The sequence below is a fragment of the Pelecanus crispus genome, chromosome 6 (assembly GCF_030463565.1).
Source record: "Pelecanus crispus isolate bPelCri1 chromosome 6, bPelCri1.pri, whole genome shotgun sequence".
NCBI lineage: Eukaryota > Metazoa > Chordata > Aves > Pelecaniformes > Pelecanidae > Pelecanus > Pelecanus crispus.
In genome coordinates, this window is record NC_134648.1 from 48,999,518 (window position 1) to 49,020,441 (window position 20,924).

A 20,924-nucleotide genomic window follows, 5' to 3' on the forward strand; every position below is an offset into this window, starting at 1 on the left:
CTCAGGTTGCACTGAAAGATCGTAGAGAATAAAAGCAGATGGGAGCAGCCCCCCCACCCCGTTCCCTTTACGCCTCCCATCCCCTGCGGCTCCCTGTGCCAGCCCGGACACCCTGGGGTGCGGGACCACCCCGGGTGGCACGGCAGGGATCGCACCGCAATAACCTCTGGCACCCTCGGAAATCCGAGGAGGGCTGAGGCATCCCTCTGAGGGGGTGAGATAGATGGCACATCCTCCCCGCTCTGCCCAGCGCCAGCAAGGAGCCCATGAGCAGGGCCGGTGCGTCGCCAGGCTGGGCCAGGGTGGGAGCCGGCAGTGGCCATGGCTCCTATGAGCGTGGCTGCGGCTAGTACTCCTTGGCCTCCTGCAGCTGGGAGAGGTACTCCTCCTCGGCGGGGTTGTCAGCACACCGTCGCCCGTTGTTGGGGGGCCGGACAGCATGGTAGCGGCTCCAGTCGCCCTTGCAGAGGATCCAGGGCAGCATGTCCACCTTGTAGTGCAGCTCTGGGGAGAACTCGGTGCTGATGAGGTTGGGGACACCGGCCCCCTTGCCGCGGGTGATGAGGCGGGTGTGCTCGTCGTAGCAGCAGTGCTGGGCAGCCAGGGTGGTGCTGTCGAGGGAGAGCATGGAACGCAGGCAGAAGCGTGCCGTCGGCTTGTAGATGTCCAGGCGCTCCTTGGGGCCGCTGGCATCCCGCCATCGGAAGCTCTTGCCCTGCTGCTCATCCTGCAGGTTGACGGCACTGTAGACGGCCTCCAGCGGGTAGGAGCAGGGGCAGCTGGGCAGATCCGTCAGCACCTTGCTCAGGTACTTGGTGAGGAAGTCGCTCTTGCAGTTCAGCCACTTCTCACAGCTGTCCACCTCTGGGGGGAAAGGCACCAAAAGGGTGAGGGCTTTACCCAGCTGCCATTTGCCCACAGCCTCGCCAGCACCACCAGCAGAGCCTGCAACTGCCAGGCAGGAGCAGCCAGGCTCCTGGGACGAGCTGGAGCCAGGCTCCATCCCTGAGGCAGTGGCAGAGGGAAGGGTTTTCGTGCTGGGGCAGAGCTGCCCCTTGCAGGGGCTTTGCCCGGGGCACCCATCGCTACAGGGGCCGGGCTGGCAGCATCCCCGCCATGGGAGAGGGCACGTGGCAGGCTGGCCTCAGCCGCTGCACTGTAAAGCAGGACCGCATTGAGCCAGGGCTGTGGGAGGAACTGGGTTTTCCAGCATGACTGCTGAAGCCTGGACGGGGCAGTGGCTTGGGTGACCAGACCAGATGTGGTGACCCACCAGATGTGGGAGCCCTTGGCAGAGCCCTCCCCAGCAGCCAGCTACACCCCCCGTAGCGCCTGGCACCCAAGCCCCCAGTGCAAGGCAGAGGCAGAGGCTGACCTGAGTTGAACAGCTCTGTGGTGTTGTCGCTTTTGAAAGGTGTCTCCTCTGTGGGGAAGACCATTTCTCCCTCTGCTCCTTGAGAGGGGAAAAAAAAAAAACAAACCCAGAGAGCCAGGCTGAACACAGGAGGAGAGGTGGGTTTTCTCCTCTGTAAGGGCACCAGACACCATCCATCTTCCACCCCCTCTCCCGCCACTACTTTGGCAACACGGCCCTGTGCCTGGAAGGAAGGGCCAGCAGCAAGACACGCAGGACAGACCCACCCAAGGCTTTGGGTTATGCAAATCCCAGTGGCTGGAGCCGGCTCCCAATATGCCTCAGGAGAGGATTTCAAGCTCCCAGTATGAGAGGTGCAAGGAATTCTACACCAAGCTTGACACCAGCTCTAACACCCTTGGGCACCACATGGCCTGGGGACTCATGAAGCCCCATCAGAGCTTCTTTGTGGAAACAAACCCCCGTGGTCATTAGCCCAGATCACATTAAACATAACTACTTCTTGAACCATGAGCAATGGCCAGCCTGCAGCAGCCAGGGATCAGCCCACACTGGGGTCAGACAGTGCCCAAGCACTGGCACGGCCGAGGGCTCACCAGGGCAGCGCAGCAGGTCGCAGGTCCTCGACTCCGTCGCTGTGCAGGCGTAGCCACAGGACCGCGTCCTCTTCTGGTTGCCACTGCCACAGGTGATGCTGCAAGGGGACCATGGGCTCCATTCCTCCTCATCTTCATATTCTGTGCACAGCAGGGGAGAGGCAGAGAGTGGTGGACCTCAGCAAAGCCTCAGCAGGAGGGGAGCCGGCAGCCACCCGGGACCTCCCTCAGCTCTGCCCTGTCCCTGGGATGTCCTTTATGGGGACTCAGGGCCAGGGCTGCCCAGGGCACAAGGAGATGCCCAGCCACATGATGCCCAGGGCCAACCCTGTCCTCGCTGGCAGCCCCAGGGAAGCAGCCCCCAAGCGAAGGCTCTCATTCTCACAGCTTTGCTCGACCGATCCAGACAGGCATCGCTGCCCATCCTCACCCTCACCAAACCTGCCCAGTGCACTGGCCATGATGCTGAAGCATCATGTGTTAGCAAAGGTTGACTGGTTTTGGGCTCGTGGCCAGGAAGCCGCAGGAGGGAGCTGCTGTGGTGCCCTGGCCTGTCCACCCACCCGCACCTGCCATCTAGCCCTCTCACAGCTCCTCTCCTGGGGGGTGCCCAGGTCTGTGGCAAAGGCTTCTGGCACTGGTGTCACTGCAGGGACATGAGTCAATGGCAGCAGCACTTGCCATTAAATATTTACACCGTATTTCTCATCGGAGCATGCCTTCGCTAGAGTCCCCGATCCAGTCTGATTACATGCAAGGGCAATTCCAGCTGGGACACTGGCATGTCTGACCGCTGGCAGCCCCAGCTGAGTGTGGGCCTTGCTCCTGGGCATGCTTGCTTATTTTTTAAGTAGGAGCTGAGCACCAGCATGCTGTGATCCCTGGTGCAGGGCTGCTCCCCCTGCAGACAGGGCTGCAGGTCAGGCAGGGCAGGGGATGGCAGCGCCGGTCTGCAGGGCAGCTGTGTGTGCCCAAGAGGACTCACCATAATTATATTTTTCCTTAAAGATCCAGTTCTTCTGCCCAGGCCACCGCTGGTCCCAGTCACCTCCTACTCCACTGAGCATGGACTCCTCCTCCTCATACTCTGCTGTGTAATCTTCCTCCTCCTCTTCCTCTTCCCTGTCCCCTACATCCAGGTTGTCATCCTCTTCCTCCTCCTCCTCCTCCTCCTCAGCAGGGTCGGTATATTCCCAGAAGAGGGGCCAGAAGAGATCCTTGTGGGACAACCACTCAGAGGACGTCAGGGACCAGTCATTGCTTGTCTCCTTCAACAAGTCCATCTCCATCTCGGCCTGAGGATCATCCACCACTTCAATGGTCACCTGGAGGCCAGATACGAGGCAGGGCAGTGAGCTGGGCACAGCCCTGGCACAGCCCTACCAGCCCATGCGCTGGTTCCCAGCACAAGAGGCCAGAGATGCTTTGGGCTACAGAACCACGCGATGAGTGCAAGAGGTCTCGCCTCATCTGGAGGGACTGAGCAGGGGCAGAGCGGGAGGTGCAGGGGGTCTGGTGGTCACCCACAGGGACCAACACCACCCTCAGAAACTGAGAAATCACCCCCGTAGGACCATGTGCTCCTGCTCTATGGAGAGGGGCTGTGACGGGGCAGGGAAAAGGCCATGAGCAAATTCCTCTGGCAAGGAGCTTGTCTGTGCCAGCTATTTGCATCTGGTAGTTACCAAGAAGACAGACGACAGTGGCCACGCGGACCCCGCTCACGAGATCTTTTCTCTTAGGGAACCAAATGAGGCTGGGGAGCATGTGCTCACCCACATCCCCCCACAGCCTGCCCAGACCTGCTCCCCACCTGGATGTTGGGGTTCTGGGCGCTCAGGTCCACGTTGGCCAGCCCCGGCAAGCTCTGCAGGTCCAGCACGAAGGGCAGGCTCTCCTCCTGGCCAGTGCTGCTGGGCTGGGGCACCGCTGGGCTCCTGGCAGCCTGCTGAGCCACCCCACGGCGCCTGTGCCGCCGCGGGCCAGCCTGCCCGCTCCGCCTCAGCCCCCGCGCCTTGCCTGACGGTGGCAGCTCCTCGTCCCCTGCTGAACGTGGGTCGGACGAGGCAGAGACCTGGAGAGGGAAGAGGCAGTGAGGACATCTCCTGAGGGTGTCTGTGCAGGGAGCAAACCGATGCCCAGCAAAGGGGGAGCTTCTCTCCTGCACCAAATGGTTCCTCCACCCATCTTATTGCAGCATCAGGGCAGCAATTAACATGTTAATTAATCAAGTTAATACCCAGTGGCCCGTGCTGTGCCAGGGCTCAGCCCCACTGCACCTGAACAACCTACAGGTCTACTCAGGCTGGTGCTTCCCATCCCCACAACCACCCTCTCTGCACCCCTCTGCTGTCCCATTGCCTGTCTCACCTGGCTTTCCACTTCTTGTTCTCCCTTTTTGGCCATCGCTTGGTCCCTGGAGATGGGTAACGGCAAAGGCTGCTTCTGGTCACAGAGTTACCAGAGCTCACATTTAATCATTTTATATATTTATGTAAAAAGCTTGTAACGAGGGCTTTATGACAAGGGGGAAAACCTCACCTAAATAAATTGTTCTGTGGTGTTGGTATTAGGGCAGACGACTTCAAGCAACACAGGTTTAATTGAGGTATCAGATGCTGCCCAAAGGCTACCACAAGCAGGGAAAGAAACTGCTGGTAGCTATAACCCAGCTACCTTTATCTCCTTGGGAAAGGGAAGATGCCCAACTGAACACAACAACAAAACTTACTTGCCAGTGCTGCCCATGGCTCTAAGCGCTGCTGCCGCTGCGGTGGCCGTCCAGGGGCGCGGGGAGGTGGCCAGCAAACCCTGCCAAATGGCTGGGCTCGCGCCGAGTTCCCACGTTCCTCATCCCCACACTCGGCGCGCGCCGGCATGAAAGAGCGCAAGTCAAAGGGCCAGCAGGCTCCAGTGCACCCGAGAAACCGGAGATGGGAACAACTGGCAAAGCCCCCCCGCAGCACGGGCCGTCCCCGGGAAGGTCTGCGGGGCCCCGCAGCTCGAGGCTGTGAGCGGAGGTGCCTAAACCCCCAGCATCTCCGCCAGCGGCTGCCTATTTCTGGCTGCCCAGCTGAAACCCCCTTTTGTTCCCAAGCTCTCGCCCTTCGCGCCAGCCCAGCCGAAAGCCGCGGGATTAACGAAGAGAGCGGCGTGCCCCCTCCCCACGGGGGGGGGACGAGGCAGAGAGGCATTTCTACCTGCAATTAGAGCCAGATGGTTTGGAGAAGGACTCCCCTCCCTTTCATCCTGATCACTGGAGCACTTCAAAGGCAGCTGGAGCCTGGCCAGGCTCTCATGAGCGCACACACAGCCTGTCCCCAGCCCTGTGCCCGCACATCAAAGCCCACCCCCCCCCACCCCCCCCCCTCGTCCCTGGGGGAAGGAAAAGAGCAGCAGGGACGCTGCTGGTCCCTTGGCTGCTGCCCAGAGCGGGCTGGACATGGGGAAGGGCCAGTGACAGACTTCACCAGATGGGCCCGGAGGAGAGAGGGCTGCGGGGAGGAGGGAGCCTGCGCTGCCCAGCGAAAGCATTTGGGGCTCACCCCTCTCCCTGGCCGGGAGAGCTCCTGTGGCACTGCTGGCAGCAAACATGGGCACAGAGAGACCCCTCTGCCTACACCTTCCCCTCCCAGCTCCCTCTGCCCCTGTCCAAAACCACAACGGTTTGGGAAGGACCCATGGGAAGGATGCCCGGCTCTGCCCCAGCCTGTCTCCCTGTGCCTCAGCCCCTCGCCAAGTCTCCTCTTATGCCCAGGGACTCCCTGGCAGGGAGCAAGGAGGAGCTGAGGCGGAGCAGAAACAGCAAGGAGGGCCGAGCAGGCAACCTGGCCGTGTCCTGGTGCTGGCTGCACAACGGTGCCCGCCGGTGCTGGGTTTGCTGCCAGCTGCGTGTGCCCAACACAACCCCTGCACAAGGGGCTGCCAACAGCTCTGCGAGGCTGGCGCTCCTGCCTAATTTGCAATGAGCTTATCAGGGCTGGGTAAGCTCATTTCACAGACAACCCAAATTTAATACACATGGAAAGCGAGGTCTCCTCGAGCAACAAGATCCGAGCTCACCCAAGGACATCAGAGCAAGTGAGCCAGGAACAGACTCCAAGTCTCCAAACTTACACTCGGTGCCTAATTCAGATTTTACGCCCAAACAAGCTCAAGAAATTCAGAGTACTGTTCCCACAGGGAAAATGTAAAACTGCCCCAGGGGAACTGGCTGTGAGAGTGTCGCAGAGTGAACAGAGCTCCCTCGGCTCCCAAATCATCCAGAGGCACAAAGACCCCGGGGTGTGTCCACCCTGGATGGCCCAGTGATGGTCACTGCACTGTACCACCCAACCCTTCCCTCCTGCTAGTGTCTGCATCGCTCCGAAGCTTCTCTGGGTTAAAATTTGTCCCTGCATCAGAAGATGTCCCTCCTGAGCAAGGCCCTGCTCAGTGCCGTGCCCCAGCCAATCAAGCCACAGATTTTTAGCAAGGTCCTAAGAGGCCCAGTGCTCCCTCCGAGTCAGAGCATCCATGGCACCACCATCCTGACGAGCAGATGTGTCTTCTCCGTGTCACCAAGAGGCTCCTGCCAGCCATACAGGCAGCTGCCCTCGAGGGTCACACTCCTGCCGCATGATACCCACCCTCTCCTCTGCCCTGCCTTGGGAACAGCTGGATAAAGCCGTCAAGCCTGGAGCTAAGCCACTGCAGTGCATCAGCTAAGGGAAGAGTAGAGCTGCCCTGTCCGGAGTGAAAACTCTACTCCCCCGCTCTCCACGGAGTGCAGAAGAAAGGCTGCAAACTGTTGCAGAGCTGGTCATCAGCAGCTCCCTTCTGCTTCTGCTGCTGGGGAAGGACATTTGCCACCACACCACAGAAGCAGAGAGCACAGTGCCAGGAACCCATCAACATCTCACAGCCGAGCTCCAGCCTTCTCCTGCGACCAGCCAGTACCAAGCAAAGGAAAAAGCCAAAGGGGGAATTGCTGCAGCTCCTCCTACATACACTTGGGATATCCTGCCTGGCTGGGAATAAGGGTTTCCAGGGCAGGAACCCAAGAGAAACTCTGGGGCAGCACTTGGGAAAGAGCATGCACTTTCCATTTGCGAAGACCATGTTTAGACTGGAGGCTGTAAGCAGGATCGCACCCGCCTCCCTGCCAGCCCAGGAGCCCTTCCCACATAGTCCACGCTCTCCCACGTGTAGGACTGGCCCCCTAAACACCTTGGGGCACAAGCTCAGCAAAGATGTTAGGAAGGGGAAGGAACTCGTCAGCAATTCATCCCAGTGTCGTGCCTACTTTGTACATAACACGGGCGATAGGCTGTATGGAAAAGGCATGGGGAAAACATGATTTCTCTAGAGACTAAAGGCTGGTATTTTCCCATTTCTAGTCCATACACCTCTATTAAAATCACTTGCAAATCTGAAGATGGTGAAGAGAGCAACCACAAAACCATTTCAAGGGATGGAAATACTTTTCCAGTGAAAGACTTGTACAATTCAATTTGTCATGTTAAAAAGAGAAAGCAATGACTTGATTTCCCAGTTCTTTAAGGCAATAATCCATCAGGCACCAGAGACTCTCTAATCCACAACAGAAACACGTAATAGGAACTAATGTGTCCAACTCAAAGCCAGAAAAATGCAACTGAGGAATAAGGATTGTGCTTTTAACGCCGTAGGTGATTAGCCACAGGAACAAGCTGACAAGGAAAGTGGCAATATCTCTTGTGGTGACAGTCAAACCCATGTCACTGGGCTCAACACATATGTACCGCATCTGTGATAGGGAAGAAATTAATGGATCTAATGGTTTCTTCTGGTCTTAAAATCTGCAATTTTGCTATAAACTTCTCTAAGACTTTGAACTAAACCTGGGTTAAGAAAGCACATGACCGACATTCATGTGCTGCAGCTCTTACATAAAAATTATTAGAGATGTAACATCTCGGATCCTACAGCAGTTTAAAACCTGAAAACATCAACAGACTAGTCCCTGTGCTGTACTGCCCTTTGGCAACCAGGGACACCACTATGCTGCCACCACAGCCACGGGTACTTGTCCCTCCAGCGCGCTCCTCAGCACCTCTGTGGTGAACCAGTGAACCCACCAGCAGTGCTCTTCGTAACTACATACATTGCTTAGCAGAGCTGCTCTTCATCACAGGGTTAAACCCAAGCCAAATACACTTGAGATAGCTCCCTGGGAGCAAAGGACTGCTGGAGCCTCTGCATCAGCCTCTGCGTCAGTGGCACGGAGCAAGCGAGTCCCCCGCATAGGACAAGCTCAGAGGATGCAGCTCCCACCCACACATATCCCAAGCGAATTAGCAAGCGCAGAAACTCATTCAGCTTCAACCAAAGAAACCTGTGCACACAGGAGTCAGATCAATGTTCAGGCTGTGCTTTGGGCTTGTTAACACTGCAGTGAAGAAAATGACGGATTTGCTAAAGGTTGGTATCGCACCGGGCTATAATTGTAAGGAATGAGGGGTTTTGTTGCTTAATCATTACTGCTTGTGTTAGGTTTCCTTTGAACAGTTTTACCACGCTGTACTGAAACAAGAACCCACCAGAAGAACTACTGATCTTTTCCTGAACAGAGCTGAGTCTACTCAAGTGTCTTCCTACTCTTTCTCCCAAGCTCTCTCCAACATTATTTTAAAATCTGTCCTGCAAACTTGCCCACTTATGAATTAGCCAAGTACAAAATAGAAAGCAGAACTTTTTTTTTTCTTTTTTTTCTTTACCATAAAACTTCTCCTTCCGTATTCACCTAAATGAGCTGCAAAGATCTGGAGAAAGCCTTCCAAAAAAATTTATCTTTGGACAGAAACCAGGCAGGAACAACTCCAGAGCAGGGTTTTATTATAAAGCTCTGGAAGCAGAGGGATGCTGGTTGGTTGCTTCAGAAGGAAGCTGTCTGGGGGCAGCTCCGGGGCTGCAGTTTGCAGAAAGGCTCAGGACAGTTTTCGCTGGTGGGAGTGGGAGAAAGGGGAGGTTTTTCCAGGGCTAACAAGTAACACTGTTAAGTCTCTTTAAAATAAAGGAAGGTTGAATGGCAGGGTAATCAACAGAGACAAATGCAGGGTGCCGCGCTGCCTCCCACCCATAGTGCTGGGCATGCTCTCTCCTTGATGACCCCACCATAGACACTGCTCAAAGAAAGGGCTTTTTTAGCCCAGCTCGCTCAGACCGTCTTTGCCTCCCCAGGGCTGTAGTTTGATCCTCCTGGCTCATAACCCATCCACCGGCACAGTCTTTCAGCCAGATGGAAAGTCCACTGGACGGACATCAGGCAAGTGACCTCTGCTACCCATCAGCTCATCACCCACGTAACAGATTTCCCAGAACCGTGCCAAAGCACAGTGTGCTTCTAGAGGTGTCAAGAGCTGGGTGGGTACCTATGAGAAAATGGGGCCGCCCAGTCCCTGCGACTGTCTGTAAGACCTCCCAAGCCACAATCCCAACAATCAGACACAACACCTTTAGACTTATTGGCAGGAGGTTTAGCAGGAGCCGTCACTCCTGACAGGTGAGCTCTGGAAGATCTGCCAGAGGTAATTTACGGCAGTGGACACCTCCAGCTGCCTCCTTCTTCTCCTGCCCTGGGTTAAGCTCCTGCCCACAAAGGGGCTGTGGCACAAGTAAAGAGCAGGACCATGACCTCCCAACTGCTCTACTCACTGGTCCACCTCAGGATCAACTCGCACTTGAGTGCTGGTTTTGGTGTTTTGTTTTGTTTTTTTTAAAAATAAAGACACAAGCATCTCTCTTTAGGTTTTGGGAGAACTCTGCAAGTGCTTGTCGAACAGACAAGGCACTCGGTTATCATGCTTGCGTGGGCAGATCCTGTTTATGACAGACCAGCAGGAGCCAGCAGCAAACTGTGGGCTGTGGAGATAATTATTACGCCCTCATGATTATAATTTTCATGCAGTTATCAAAATACTTTAGATCATATGGAATCACTCTCTTTTCTAACTAGCTTCATCCCAACTGTCTTGAGTAGGGAGCTGTGGGAGGCAGCATCAAAGGCTTCCTCATGTCTCATTTATTTTCATGTCTCACATTTATTTTCATGTCTCACAATTGCGACAACTGTAATCTCAAAACTCTTTCCAAGGTCGGTGACTTGATTGCTCTCGAGGCAGAGTCAGCCCTGGAGCAGAAGACAGCACAGCACGGAGAAGCAGCAGCACGCAGCACCGCGAGGAGCAAGGACAAGGCATAGCTGACTTTGTACAAGACTGAAAACAGGGCAGCTGGCCAGGCTGCTGTCGGTGCTCCTCACCTGCATCCCCATCGGCACAGCCCAGCTCCTCTCACCACAGCCGGCTCTCCTGCAGGCACGCTGATGAGTAACTTGCCCATGGCATCCTCAGCCAACTCCCTCGGTCACCTGTGACACAAGGAGGAGAAGTCGGAGCCCGGTGGCTTTTCACCTCTTGCCATGCCTGGCTGTTGCCCTCCTCAGTGTCATATGCAGGTGCTTCTCTACCATAAATATCTTCTCCCTCTTTAACACCGAGACTAATGCTGTAACCCCCCCATTTTGCAGACAAAGAAAATGACCTGCCCCAGGTCTCTCAGGTAGCCTGCAGCAAGGCCAGGAATAGATGCAGGTCTCCCATGTTGTACTTGGAGAAGGCTCTCAGGAAGGTCCACCACAGCTCAGTTTCTTCTCCCTACCTGCCCCCAAGGGGGGGCTGCCCTGCCTCCCACATGGCTGAACCACACAGGCCTTGCAGTAGAGAAGCTGGGGCACCTGGTTAGCACCACTGACATGTCCCAGCACAGCAGCCAGGGCTGTCCTCACACCGGAGACTCTGCCCAAGTGCACAGGTCCAAGGGCCAAACCTTGGCAGGTGGTGCCTGCTGCAAGGAGCCCAGCTGGTGGCAAGACACCCTTACCTGAAAGGAATGTACCCCTGAGACCTGTGCTGCAGCCAGGCCAGCCGGGACCTGCTCAGACAGAGCACAGCAGTGGGTACAGGAGCAGGGCCCCCACAGGGACTGCACGGAGAGGTCCCCCGGAGAGGTGAACAGACACACATCCATACCTTCTGGTGCTCTCTGGCAAACACTCCTGCTAGGGCACATGTTTTCTGTTAAGATAGTTGAGCTGTAATACGCATAAGCTCTTAATGCATCGGACTGAGTTGCTGTTAACTTGTTCCAGCTCTAAACCCCATGTGCTTCAGTAACCATTAACTTGTTCCAGCTAATGATCCACATTTGTTAGCTTGCACACTGTAACCCTCTGACTGCTCCAGCTGCTGCTTCCTTCCCCGCCACAGCCCAGGCAAAAGGAAAAAAAAACCCAAATATAGAAAAGCAAGTGCAGAAAATGGAGTGACCAGACCAAATCCAGCCGCCCCTTGCCCCCCCCAGCCTGCTAGAAGAGGTTGCAGTGTTGGGGGGACACAGGGCATGTGGGAGCGCAGGGGGCACCCGCTCCCCTTGTCCCACGCAGGGTGCACAGGCTGCCCCCCTCCCACCCCCATCCCCACCCCCCCGCCCCGTGCAGGCAGCGGGGCAGGGAAGGCAGCTGACCAAACAAATGCAAATCCATTGGAGATCCCTTCAACAACAGACAAAATGGGTACCTGTGCTGGACTCAGAGCATCTCCACGCCCTGCACGGGAAGGGATCCAGGCAGGGGTGCTGCATCTCCGCTTCCCAAAGGGGCAAAGCTGGGGTGACCCACAGCCAGCAGCCCCTGCCCCGGGTGCATGGCTGCAGCTCCCCAGCCCGGGGGCGAGCTTGGCTCCCCTGCCCAGCTCAGTGGCAGGATTTAATGACTCCTGCACATCAGCATGGGGTGGAGAAAGGGTCTGGGGGTGGGAAACCTTCCTCTCCAGCCCCAGTCTGTGTCGTTCATGACTCACTTGTTCATAAGCTTTTCCAGGACAGTCCCTGCTACTTCTAAGTGCCTCACCAAAAAATAATTACTTTTTTTTCCCCCCACCAAATGGGAGCCTGAGGTTTGCAGGGCTGCAGAGGCAAGTCCAAAGTCAGAGGAAAGCCAGGGCACATCCGGATGGGGAGCCCCACTTCCCCAGCAGCTTAGCCCCCACTTGACCCCTCCTCTTCCCTTTGGCTGGACACTTCCCAGAGGGACCTCAGCTGTAACCCCAGGACCGGTCCCCAGGGTGGGCACCGATGCACAATAGCCGAGCTGTAATCCCAGGTGCGGGGGAAGCCAAGCTGACCCTGAGATGCCCACAGCACCTCTGGGCAGCCCCACATCTCCGCCATGGGAGGCATGAAGGGGCCACCCTGCAGATACTCCCCTGGAGAGAAGAACTAGATGCTCCCCTAAGGGGGATCTTCAATTTTTAAGGAGCAGCCAGCTTAACCATGTAACACAACCGCAGCATCCCTGGAGGGGAAGGGTGGGGGGAGGGGACAGCAGATGTGAAGACATCTGTACAACACTTTGTCTCGCTGGAGGTGCTGCATGGCACGGCACAGCTGGCTTCCCCTGGGACTTTGGCTGCTACAGGAGCGGCTGCAGGTGAGGGGGAGGGCAAGGGCAGGCCAAGGGAGGGACCGCCAAGGTGGTGTGGAAGAGAGGATATCCCAGGGAGGCGAAGAGGTGCCAACACTCCACAGGTGGGGCACCTCCAGCAGCACCTCCCGGCTATCCTGCAAATACTATCCCATCGCCTGGCGAGCACCTCGGGGCTCAGCTGCCAGGAAAGAGCCAGAGCTGGCTTGCTCCCCTCCAGGCTCAGGCTGCTGGGCTGGGATGGAGGATGGCTCACCTGAAGGGCACCATACCCATGCCATGCGCCAGCCTCCCACTGCGCCCTACGTGATGGAGCCTCCCTTGGCTGGGGACACATTCCCAGCCCTGCCTCACACCCCAAGTCCTGCGTGCTAGATAAGGCCCTGGCAGACCGGGCCAACCAACAGCTCCTAATCCACGCCTCACCACCTCTTCCCTGCACGCACGGGTGCTTCCTGGCTGTCTGCAGTCAGGTCCCCACCTCGCACCTGTCCAGCAGCGCCAGGGACCAGCAGAAGGCAGCAATTTACTGCATTTTGTTCCCTTTGAAGCCGTATCCTTCCCCAGAGACTAAACCAACCTGCAGCCCAGGAGGCATCGGTGCCCTTCATGCCGAAAGCCACCTGGGATTTGGAGGCAGGTAGGTCACCATCTTTTTGGTGTCTCATAAGTACTGAGATGAAGTATATCTCATAACAGCTTCTCAGACAAGCCCCAGGAGTCCCTACACACAGGCAATGTGCAGAAACTGAACTGCTTGGAAGCAACACCACATGCGCTGACTTTTACAGCTGGCCATGTAAAAGCATAAAAAAAAAAAGAATCCTTGCACTTTTGCAAGCTTCTGTCTGAAACGGAAAGGTTTTCACACCGAAACACGGCTGCAATCTCTTCCCTGCTTCTCGGCTACAAAGTTCTGGTATTTTATACAAAACCTGAGCCTCTGGCTGACAACATTTGCTTTGGAGGAGCTGGATGGCACAGGCCACCTCGCTGTCGTGACTGTAGCTCAGACTGTCCTCAGGCTTCCCTATGGGAAGTGTCCAGGCATCTTGTTTTGGGGATTATTCTAAGTAGAAGAAAACAGAAGATCCCTGGTTTGCACTCCCTACCCCTAAGACAAGAGGAAAGCAGGAATTAATCCCCAGCACACTCTGTCCATCACCTCGCTGGGCTCGGAGGGACCACAGCTGGAGGCAGGATGAGTCCCCCAGCCTGCCTGTCTTTAAGGAGAAGGTCTGCAGGAGCAGGACACTTTTGGGAACCCAGAGAGAGGGCCGGGCAATGCCCTGTGGAGCGATGTATGTCTAATCTCTTCCCCTTACATGTGCCTTTTACAGGAACCCCTTTGATTGTGACAATGGGAAGGCAGCAGACCTATTTGTGCAGTGAAAAGGGAAGAAGCCCCCTTGTTGGGCAGCTTCCCTACACCCGGCTCCCCTTTGTTTCTGCTCCTGCCTCAGCCCCAGGGCGGGACGGTTTTCAACTGTGTTGACTAAGATAATTTGGCACTTCTCAAAAGGAAATTTGCTACAAAGGGCGAAGTACCTCCCTGCGCACAAAGAGCCCCTTTCAGAGCGGAAGGATGCTTCAGTGCACGTTTTGTACCCACAAACCCGACCTCCGCCAAGGACAAAGCCAGGGACAAGAACGCTTAATTGCTGAAGAAATGAAAAGGTAAAAAGCACATCCGCAGGCAAAATGACTCTGCTACTGACACAGCCCGCGTGGCCGTGGGGACCCGGCTGCGCAGGCAGCGCCCACTCGCCCCCAGCTGGGCCCTGCCGGTGGGGTGCCCATGCGGGGCAGGCAGGGGCGACAGCCCTGCCGGAGGTCTGCAGTGGGGTGAGGGGGCTCTGCGGAAAGCGAGGTCCTCTTCGCGGCCAGAGAGCCCCGGGGGGGCCGAGAGGGACCAAGAGCTGCGGGGAGGCAGCCGGGAGGCTCCCGCAGAGCTCCCCGCCTGTGCAGGCGGCAGCCACCCGGGGACCCCGCCAGCCCCTCGCCCCGCGGGTCTCCCAGGCAGCGTGTCTAGGCTACGTTAGGGCTCCCAAATCGCGGACCTACCCCGACTTACAGTCTTCGAACAACCTCCACTCAAGCCCAGCCGATGGTCCTCTTTAACGCTTTTTATCTAGTACAGCCACGCCACGTCGCCTTGGAGCCCCTTTACTCCCCGCTTGCCGGTACCTCCAGCCAGGCATCACATCACTGCTGTACATTTAATTCTTAAGCACTCCTCTGCACTCAGACTCCCTATGCACAGGGCAGGTCGATTTAAGTCAAGACCGCTACTGAGGATTTTTAATCAGCAAGGAAAACATCTTGGTGTAGACCTTCAGTTTTAAACGTCGTTTCCCATCGCTGCCGTCACCACCTGATGTAACCAGTAAATAATACATACTGTTGTTACTTCTTCCCTTATTTCTCAGGGGCCAGGAGCCAGTCATACCAGGTGCTGTACAAACCCACTGATTTGCAGCCAACTACAGCCCTTATGCTAGGCTTGGTATTTCTGTTGTTGCCCTCCGTTATCTCTTATCACAGATGCCAGATTTGCTTTGCTCGCAGCCTCAGACCAGGGGAACTCCAACAGCAAGCTCCAGCCTGGATTCTCACCCTGCCCCTGTCCCAGCGCTGCAGTAACACCCCCGGGTGCCTCGGGGAGCTCGCTGCTGTTGCTCTTGTCCCCCTCTCTCAGCGCGGTTCCCTTTGGCAAAGAAGCACCCACCAAGCCCACCGGCGCTGGTGCTGGGCAGCTTGGACCCTCCAGAAACCACTGCTGGCCTGCTCTGCCGCGCCCCATCACCACCGGCACGCTCACTACCAACACCCCCATCACCGTTACCGCTGGTACTATTATTTCTATGCACAGTTACTGAAGCGGTTGTGTCAGTTCACACAGATATAATCACTTCCACCGTTTACATTTCTGGCGTGTTAGAACATTAACTATTTTCTGTTTACTAGAAGAGCACTGGAGCTGATTGGTATCACTCGGAAAGAATCCAAACATCTATTAACAATGCTCAAAGCCAATATTTTGAAATCCAGTGAGTTTATCAAAACATATTTTGCATTTAAACCCCCCAACTTCATAAATAAACAAAGCATTAAGCAATGTGATGAGCTGTCCCTTGTCTCCACAAGGGACACAAGCTTTTCCAAGTATTCAGTTACCCAAATTTGCAGAGCCGCTGGCATGGGTCAGCGCTTGGACCTGCCACTTTTCTGCCCATGTCAGAGTGTGATGCACCCAGCCTGCAAAAGCGCTTCTAAAAACCCTGCTGTACACCTGCCTGCTGCTTTGGACCCCACCTGCCTTCCCAAACATCGCCAAAAAGCCTCCGAATGAGCAGGTATTTTCTCTCGTTAGCTTTAAGTCACAGTTTGAAAAGAAAGTATTCTGCCTTTTCAACTTCCAGTCAAATAGACTGAAGAAATAGAAAATATTCTCGGTACATCTGTTGCTTATGCTGGGCCCAGTGTAACTCAGGCAAAGCTTTTCTGCACGGTATCGCAGCTGAGAAAATGTAAATGCAAGTGCTTGCTCCTTTGGTAATGGCTGGAAGTAATGGATCCTGACTGAGGTACAGGACTTTGGGACATACCAATAAGGCTATTGCCCAAAGATAAAGCATGTGTTCCCTCCATCCTTAGATGGAGAAGATTCAAAAAGTTACTGAAAACCTTAATGGTTTTAATTTTTCTAAATTATTACAGTATAGAAGTGCAACTCTGAGGCTCAGCACAGATTATAAAAACTCCCATTCAATTCTAAACTGAGGAAAAATGTTTGCTTTACATAAAGATGATAAATTAAAGTAAGTCCAAGTTATGTAATTGTTTAATGGTTTTGATTGTCTATCTTCTCTGCTCTGTCATTTCTATTTTTCTCCTCCCGGCCCCCTTCATGCTACCCACATCTGTAGGGCATTACCCATAGTGTAACCAATACTCCAGCTGTGGCTGCCCTGCTGCCATAGAGACAGGACCTATCAGCGCTGCAACAGGAACCATCTGTGCGTATGACCCAAAATCACTCTGGATTGGTTTTTTTTTTTAACCACCATACTGCTGCGCTTGTGCTCTCCGCTTTAGTTCAAACAGCCGGGCATGACTACTCCAAATTCTCCCCCGCATGCACCAGAAACAGAGGATTTCCTCCCGAAATGCAGCTAGAAGACACATGCCAATACCTACCGCTTTCTCCCTGCTGCGCGAACCGTGCAGCCAGTACCCCGAGGGACACAGGGCGTGCACGGGAGCACCACAGACCCCCAGAGGAATCCATTCTTCATCCTCCTCCTTGCTCCCAACCTCCACCCTCAAACCTTTGCCTATAAACTTCTTGTATGTTTGTATTTCTGCGAGAAGCAAAGGTCCCGGGGACAGAGGCTGCGCCGTGTAAGCGCCGTTTGTGATCTTTGGCTGGCCGCACAACGCTCCCCATTCACAGCCATTCACAAACTGGGACTGACAGCAGCTCGCCCCGCTTCCTGATGTATTTTAGACGTCAGATAAAAAGGAGCCTGAGATTGCGCTGCAGGGTCCCGCGGTGGGGACCTGCAGAGCTTCCTAACGCGCAGTTTGTCCCTATCCTATGTCCCCTGCCACAGGGCTGCAATGCTTCCCTGGGTGTCAAGCGTAAATCCCTGCTCCCTCTGCAGCCGGAGCCCAAGCACGCTCTGCCTGGCAGTTGTCTGGTGAGTGAACCGGCATCTAGGTCTGTGCTTGAAGTCTCACAAGCAAAGTACAGCGCCGACATGGTATTACCAGCGCTGCAGCGCCTAACATCCCCTGCAGTCCTGTTTGCATCTGCTTGGTCCAGGCTCCGGTCAAAACCATTACCAGGCTCAACCGGTGGTGCTTGGCTGGCCGCAGCCTGTGTCGTCTCTTGCCCGTTGGCCAGGCTTTCCATGCAGCAGATTCCTTTTTCACACTTGTTCCCTGGATTTCATGCTGGAATGGAGTTTAGTGCATCCACCAGGAGCTGCCAGCATGACTCCTCCACAGATCAGCACCATGTTTTGGCAATGACTAGCAGTAAGGCATATTCCCATCACTCGGCACCTCCTCTTGCCAGTCTGACTGACACTGCAGATCCAACCTGCTGCTTCCCATACTGCTGTGTATCGCCAGCAAGGGCTGAGCCGCTCTCACCCTGTCCTGCTCAACCTCCTCCTATCGCCACTTTCCCCCCTTATTCCTTTCACCTACTTTTAGAAGTACCATTCTTTTTTTAAAAGTATTTTTTTAAACACAGCTCTGCTGCCTGAACCACTTTTTCTCCAGAGAACAGTTTCAAGATCAAAAGAGCTTGTTGTAACTGTTCAGTTGTCTGACTTTCTTATTCAAACCCTTCTCCCTGCCCTCCTGGTAGTTTGTTTCTTCCCCATTCCCTTCCTTGCCATCCCCATCAGGTCCCACTACTGGTTCCCAGTCTGACCTGTCCCTCACCGCCTGCTGAAGTTTCCCCTTCCACGATCTGCGCTCTGAAGGCCAGCGCTGGCCAGGATCCAGCTCTGAGGAGCGAGAGGCACAGCCCCGGGACCTCCCCCCACAGCTTGCGGGGGCTCCGGAGGCCGCCTGCCCGGGGGACGCTGATGGGGCGCAGGCTGCCGGGATGCGAACGGAGCGTGACCGCTCTGGGATCTGCCCCAGACCAGTCCCAGCGGCGAGGGGAGATGGTGGCTGAAGTCCGTCACGTCTTATTTTCGTAGGAGCGGAGTTCTGGAGTTCCTGGCAAGCCACCAGCCTTGCTAATTTTGCTGCAGGTCGGGCTGCGACTGGACTCCCCTCTCTGACGAGGGACGTTGCGCCCCGGAGGCACCGGAGCCCCCCGGGCACCGGGTCACGGTGCTCGGCCCCAATCTCGAAGCGCCTAAAGCAGCCCCTTTCCTGCAGCCTCTGTGCAACGCAAAGACCTGAGGCTACCCGAAAATCCGGGAGGCCGGGAAAGGGCTCTGCCCCTCAGCGAGTGAAGAAACGGCCCAGAAGAGGGGAGGCACGAACCCCTGCTTCTCCCCGCCGCCGCTTCTCCAGCCGGGGCCGGGTGGCCTGGCCGCGGGGGACACGTGTTGGATACTGCTCCCTCCGGAGCGGCACGGCGGCCTCCGAGGGAGCCCCGATGACCGCCCAGGTGGCCGGCTGCCCCCCTCAGCCTTCCCGGGCACGGGAGAGGGTGCGGAGGCCGAGGAAGGCTCGCCCCGGCACCCTCCCGGCTCTCCATCCCTCCCCAAAGGCTGCCTTACCTCCGCCAGCTTGGAGCTCCTCTCCTTCGGGCTGTTGCTGCGCTGTTTTCTCACGGGCAGCCCTCTCAGCGCAGCCAGGAAAGTTGTCAGAAAGACGAAGCCGAGGATGAGCAGGACTTTCCCTCTAATCAGAGGCATCTCTCCCTCCCTCTCGCCCCACCTCGCACGCCCAGGGCAGGCGGCCCGGCAGCACGCCCGCCCGCAAGGCTACGAAACTCGTCCTTCCTCGAGAAAGCGAGAGGAGCAGGGGAAAATTGAAAAAAAAAAAGGGACGAATATATAAAATATGGCAGAGGGGAAGCGCAGCCCCCCGCGGTGCGGGCAGGGGCCAGCGGCCCGGGCCGCTCCCCGCCGCCCCGCTGCCTCTGATCTCTCTTGCAGTTTGGCGAGCACGTTTCGGTGCCGCTGCTCCCCCGGGCTCGCCTGCCGGTGCCACTGATGCTGAAGGATAACTCTGAAAAGCTTCACAAGTGTGTGCGGGCGGGGGGGGGGGGGGGGGAAGAGGGCTTCGCCTCCCCACCCCCCTTCCTAATCCTTTCGGCAATCTGATTTCTTTTCCTCCTCTTCTCCTCCCCCCGCCGAGTCACTCCCCGGTGCTGCCGCGGCTCTTCAGGCAACGCCGGGCACCGGAGGGCGGGCGGGCGGCCGCTCCCCGCCGCTCGCCGGGAGAGGCTGCTTCTCGCACGAAGCGCGGTCAAGCCCCTCCCGGGCGAGCGGCGCGGCAGCCGGCCCCGGGCACGGCCCCGCCGCGCCCCTGCCCCGCTCGGGGGCTGCGGCGCTGCCGGACCTCCCCCCCCGCTGCCTCCGGGCGCTGCCCCCGCCGCCGCCCGCTCCTCCCCTCCCGGCGGCCGCATGGCCCGGGCGGCCGCGACCCCCCGCTGCCCGGCGCTGCCCCGCGGGGCGCTGCCCCTCCGGCCCGGCCCGGGGCTCTTTGTTCCGCTCCCGGGCGGCGGCTCGCCTCGGCGGCGCCGGCGCTGCAGGAGCCCCGCGGCACCGGGCGCTGCCCTCCGGGGGAGCCCCGCCGCAGCGCCGGGGCAGCGCCCTCCCGGCGGGGCGAGGCGAGGCGGGGCGGGGCGGCCGCGGGCTCCGGCGGCTCCGGCCCGGCCGCATGAGGCGGGGAGGACGGAGGCGCCCTGGATGGAGGGGCGGGAGCCGGGCCGGGGCTGGGGCTGAGCCGCACCGGCGGTTCAAACCTCCCGCCTCGCCCCCGGGGAGAGAAGCTTCGTGCCCGGAGCCCGATTCCGCTTGCGAAGGCCGCCCCGTGCTCTGGTCCGAGCGGGGCCGCGGGCTGCAGCGCCGGGGCCGGGGCCGGGGCCGCTCCGCTGGGAGCGGGGCTGCGGCCGCCGCGCCCCCGGGCCAGCCCGTGGCAGGCAGAAACAGGGCTCCGAGACCCCCGGTGAAAGCTCCGGCCGTTCCGAGCGGCGGGAGGAAGTTACCATCACTCAAAATAAGTCTTTATTCTTTGATCTGCTCTCTCCTGCGCAGGCAGCATCTTTTCCAGCCCCCAAAGCCCGTTGGAAATACGGTGTGGCTGCTTACTTGGGGTCTAGAGAGCATCTTTTCCAGGAGCTCCACAGGCATTCATCAGCCTGTGAAGGAAATTATTAGGGAAATGATTATGAAGGGATTATTACAGAAAGACACAGAAAGGAGGTTTTGCAGCCCACTGAGGAAAAATGCCAGTGCTGGCACAGACCACAGAAAGGGGCACCTAGCACGGAAAAACAAAATCCAACATTTCTACAGCACAACCCTGCAAAGCACCTGGGCCCATCTGTGCACCCACAGCTGAAAACAGGACCTGCACCTCCTTTTCAAATACCAACATCTGGTTTACGCAAACTTAGGGCTGAGATGAATGGAAGGAAATGTTTGAAACAAGGCACGGACTGCAAGACAGATGTGAGGTCAAGAATCCCACGTGAGATGGATCAAGAAGCCCCTTCAAACATCTCATTAGCAGCATGACAGCTGATAGCAGCCTGACACTCTACCAGCACCCAAGGGTAGCAGCCTGACTTCTGAGCGGAGCCAGCTTTACGTGGCTAGCACGGAGCTACGGCGGGCGCTCGCAGGAGCACTGCACGTCGGAGCAGCAGCAGCTCCTGCAGACCTGCCTCTCCACAACAGAAGCAGCTTCCCTAGGCTGCGCATCAGGGCTGCTGCCCTGCGATGGGCCCAAGACTGGGAAGAAACAGCTA

General features: G+C 57.0%; 1 protein-coding gene across 1 annotated transcript; it reads right to left on the reverse strand.

Moving 5' to 3' along the window:
• Positions 1-346: 346 nt before the first annotated feature.
• ISM2 (isthmin 2) lies at positions 347-18,861 on the reverse strand. The gene is made up of 6 exons (XM_075713075.1): positions 18,724-18,861; positions 3,785-4,045; positions 2,957-3,296; positions 1,972-2,112; positions 1,376-1,453; positions 347-864 (listed from the first exon to the last, which is right to left on the reverse strand). Exons 1-6 carry the CDS (start codon positions 18,859-18,861, stop codon positions 347-349), a joined length of 1,476 nt encoding a protein of 491 aa, XP_075569190.1.
• Positions 18,862-20,924: the final 2,063 nt, after the last annotated feature.